Genomic DNA, 4,842 nt, shown 5'->3' with positions numbered 1-4,842 from the left:
TTCCCAAATCGATTCTTCCTAATTGCAGAACCTCCAAAGCTACTTAATAAGGAGATTGATGTTTTGTATCCTAAGGCTATTACTCCAAGTCATTTAATAAATATTTGTAATGACTTGGACTTGTAATTGGCTGGTCAAGCCGAACCTTCAAGTTTAAATTCAGTTTTTAATTCTAACTGACATACCTGTTCATTAAATAAGACCACATCTTTTCTGAATAGCCTTCCCCAACCTCTATAAGTTACACGGTCCTTGAAGTGGCTTATCGATTTGCAGTACACGTTTTGGCTTTATCGTATTTCTAAAAAACTTGTTGTATTCTCCTAAATAATATACACCCAATATTTATTTAAGGACAATGCTTTTTCACGCTTCAGAGCTGTATTTCAATTGTCCTTTTATTTTTCTAACACGACGTTTTACTTGCCAGATAACCGCATCAGGCACATTCTTGTTGTTGTCTGTTGGAGATGTTCGTTTCGTTGCAAGTGAGCATAGGGATGAGCTGAACCGTTCGAATACCATACAGACAAAGGAGGTTATTAGATGAAGATGACAAGAAATAAATGGACTGTGCCCTTAATCTTGTAACTATCAACATTCTTGGGTCTACTGCATTACTTTTTCAGTTCAATTATTAGCATGACTAGCAGTTGTTTACTGATTTGACATATTCTTCCAGTTAAGCTCAAGATGTTAACTGTGTCAGCACAATGCAGAAAACAATAGCCATCCATCCATACATTGTAGAGTGACCGGGCAGCTGGGACAGATATTTTTTTAGCATGACCGGTTTGATTTGGGTCATGCCAGAATCTACGATCCTAGTTCATACTTGTTTTTTAGGCTTTTAAATGCTGGAAACATGTGTCTAGAACTACCTTCTAAAATTGTGAGTTTGCCGGGTTTGTCCCTCTTTTGTAGCTGTATCCTTTTTTTCTTGGTAACATTTTTGCATTATGAAAGGGAAGCCTTGTTGCAACGGTAAAAGTTGCCACCGTGTGGCAAGTAGGTCACGGATTCAACTTGTGTAAAGAACCCTTTTTGAAAAAATTGTGATGTCTGCATACATAAGAGCCTATATGGTTCCGCCTTTTCCTAGGATCTTGTGCATATCAAGTGCTTTAGTGCATCGGGCTGGCTTTTTTACATATCTGCAGTGTGCATAACAAGATTTTGTTCATGAGATTATAAGAAATTGAGAGTGAACTAGTTACTTCTTCCTTGCACTTTGAAGTTGTATCACAATCTACCTCCTCAGAGCGGAAAAAGGAACTATATTGTAGCCTACTATTAATTTGCTAGTTATATTAGTATTTTGGTTCAGAAAGAAATCTTTTCTTTTTTCAGTTTTCATTTTTGAACTAAAAAAGAAATTGGGTTCCCTCCTAAATAAAAGTAACTTTTCACAATTTTTTCACAAATTACCATGTCTCAAATTAGGAGAGAATATTGGATGAGATCAGTATGGACACAGGGATTGATTTACATGAATATGTCCAGATTACCTTTTGTCAATCTCTTTTTTTTTTTTTCAAAAGATACTATATCATATTTATACAGAAGTGGCATACAAGGAGCTTGGTGCTGTGAAAGCACCAACTATTATATGTTATTTATAATACAAGAATTGACAATATGTTTTGGTCATTACAAAAAGAGGTGACTGGGGAAGCATCCGAGCATGTAAATACGTTTTGGTCTAGCAGATCTTATTCCAGCAGCGTGTTGACAAAAACAGGAGGTTGCTCCAAAACCATGATGGTAGGTGAAGTAATTGTAAGACAACAACCTTCTTTGGCACTGCATTTTGCTCCCTGTATACATGTTGAATAAGTGAATTACCCAGCATATGGAGGAAGTGCCTGCGATCAGTGATGAGACTAATATAAAGTTGATGTAAGAATTTCCTTGGCATCACGTTTATTTGAAAGGCTTGGAAGCCCACCCTATCGGCAATGCGTAGTCGGGAAAGCTAATAACTCAATTTCGATTTGAGTTCATGTTAGAAATAAAACCATAAAAACCTAGTATCCAGTTACCCAAATGGTCCCTAAAAACAGCATCTATTCCATTGGTCGTGCTATAGTGTGCAGCAGAGCCGTCAGCATTAAACTTAAGGACTCCACAAGGTGGGGCGTCCCATTCAATGTGAATGACTGTTTTAGGCAGTGGAATCCGCAGCTTGTTGGATGACAGGGGATTCATCAACGAGTATATTAGAACTAGTTATCTTGACCGCGCTTCTCGTAGTCGGACAATTTTTTTTTTTTTTTTTTACTTTAATTAGTATAGAAGAGATAAAATTTTATAATACCAACATATTATCAATTAATTAATCTGAGACTTGCAAATAAAAAGAAATGATCTATCAAATGTATACGACAAAATAGAGTTTTTGACCAATGCATTGTTAAACTATACCTTGTTAGGCGGATACAGAAACATCTTACCGGGTGTTGGTCGGCAAAAATTCTGATGTATATATAGGGTAGATTTTATATTTATGTACGTAAAATTAAGCTTTTGAACGCGCAGTTACGTCATAGGTTTGATTCCCATTAATGACGATTATTTTTGATATTTAGTTTTTGTGGTTTTTGAATTGAATAAGTGAAAATCCCGGATCGACCTTGTTAATGTCAGGAAATAAAAATCACATCCTTAACTTGCCATAATGAACAAAATTAAACTCCCAAATTTAGCAACTCTCATCCATTCTTTTAACTCTTTTAAAAATTAGCACCCTCCAAGCCACGTGAAACCAAAATCTTCACGGCTCTCTTGCACCATTTTGCATAGTGTAAGGATGTTTACATATTAACAAAAAATATTAACGTTCATTAATAGATTCAAATTATTGATTTAACATCATCGTGTTCAAGTAAATTTGGTATACATTCTTGAAGTCTTGATCATTTGACCAACAAAGGCAAGTGGGCCTAACCTTCCATAAATGCAATTTTGTGAGTTAACCCCCTTCTCAATTATTAGATGATTAAACTCATAATAGCTAGTTTTCCGAGTTGATCTCCATGGCAAGAATCTGAAGCAATTTAGCACGAATCAATACATTCAATTCTCCCAAAAAATTAATTATTGGAGAAATTCCATTTTGTAAAGACATTAAACGGTATAAGAAAAAAGAACCAAAACATTTTGTAATTAATTAGAAGAGTAGTCACATTAAACGGTATATAAGAGAAAAGAAATGCTTGATGGTCAAGCGATTTGAGATAACTTGGAACCAAAGTTTTCTTATGGACATCCAACACATATATTTACAACACTAACCCCTGTTTTGGATGGTTTATTTGCTGATTCGTTAAGGTATTGTATGGTGTTGTATTGTATTATCTTTTGTATTAATGAACCGATGTTTTGATCAATGTCGTTTGTTGTGGTTGTATTTGTATTATTTGGTTTGTTGTAGTATTGCATAATCGTTCCAAACTTAGGGCACAAGATGGAAAGAATTTGTCTGTGTCACTCTCACAATGGTATTATTCCCTTTATCTCTTCCAGTTGTGGTTCTCCAATTAGGTCAATCAGACCCTATTCTTCATGTCATACTAATAAATCCACTTTAGATGCTGCTTTCACTCTCTTCCATCAAATGCTTATAATGAAGCCTCTTCCTTCTCTTGTATGCTTCTCTAAATTATTTAACACTATTTTAAATATGAAGCATTACTCTGCTGTTGTTTCTCTTTTCTGAAAAATGCAGAAATTGGGTATCCTTGTTAATGGATACATTTTGAGTAGTGTGATTAACAGTTATTGTCTAATGCATCATGCTGATTGTGGGTTTTCGGTGTTACCCATTTACTTGAAGAATGGCATTCCATTTAATATTGTCACTTTTACCATTCTAATAAGGTGATTATTTGCTCAAAATAAGGTCAAAGAGGGGGTTTAGATTGTTCAAAAGTTGGTGAGGAGAGAATATTTGAATGACGAAGTCACATATCCTAGTAAATCGTCATGAATGGGCTCAGAGGGACATCTCAACAAACTTTTAGTTTGCTCCGGTTAATGGAACAAGGGAACACTAAGCCACAGCATATGCATCTTAACATCGTCATAGATGCCCGCTTGCAGGTGAACTTGAATCCGCATATCAACTCTTTGAACGAAATGAAGCAGAAAGGCATTCCTCCGGACATAGTCATATATAATTCAATAATTAATGGTCTGTGTAAGTTTGGTCAGTGCGAAAAGGTCAAGACTTTGTTCTCTGAGATGGAGAACCTTAATATTTATCCGAATGTGGGCACTTTCCCATGTGATAGATGGACATGCAAAGAAGGGAAAGTTGAAGATGCCGAGAAGTTAATAAAACACATGATCGATAAAGATGTAGAGCCTGATTTAATCACCTACAATGTGATAATGGATGGATATTATTTGCATGATCAACTGGATAGAGCGAGGAGAGTGTTTGATTTTATGATAGATTAGAACATTGAACCTAACATTTTTAGTTGTAATATACTAATAGATGGATAATGTAAGGAAAAGAAAGTGGTGGAGGCCATGCAATTGTTTTGTGAAATTTCTCAAAAGGGATCAAAACCTGATACTGTTACCTACAATACTATCTTGCAAGGTCTGCTTGATGTTGGAAGAATTGGCGATGCAAAAACAATTTATGTTGAGATGCTATGTACGGGGAGGTGATTAGACGATACGTAGCGCGTTCGGCTTAAAACGACACGTGACCTTAGATAGGAGGTTGTGGAGGGCTGATTAGGATAGAGGCTGAATAGGTAGTCTCGCTTATTCTTTCGTACTGAGCGTCGTAGTTTTGCTATCATTTATTGCCCTTTTTGATTCTGCCTA

The 4,842-nt window shown here is 35.7% G+C and overlaps 1 protein-coding gene across 1 annotated transcript; it reads left to right on the top strand.

The window, feature by feature from the left end:
• The first annotated feature begins 3,466 nt into the window (after window positions 1–3,466).
• On the top strand, window positions 3,467–4,461 carry LOC132049001 (pentatricopeptide repeat-containing protein At1g63130, mitochondrial-like). Its single transcript, XM_059439680.1, has 3 exons — window positions 3,467–3,646; window positions 3,728–3,879; window positions 3,999–4,461. Exons 1-3 carry the CDS (start codon window positions 3,467–3,469, stop codon window positions 4,459–4,461), a joined length of 795 nt encoding a protein of 264 aa, XP_059295663.1.
• The last annotated feature ends 381 nt before the right edge of the window (window positions 4,462–4,842 follow it).

The sequence above is a fragment of the Lycium ferocissimum genome, chromosome 3 (genome assembly GCF_029784015.1).
Source record: "Lycium ferocissimum isolate CSIRO_LF1 chromosome 3, AGI_CSIRO_Lferr_CH_V1, whole genome shotgun sequence".
Lineage (NCBI taxonomy): Eukaryota > Viridiplantae > Streptophyta > Magnoliopsida > Solanales > Solanaceae > Lycium > Lycium ferocissimum.
The sequence above is the reverse complement of the archived record's forward strand: the minus strand, read 5'-3'. Positions and strand labels throughout refer to the sequence as shown.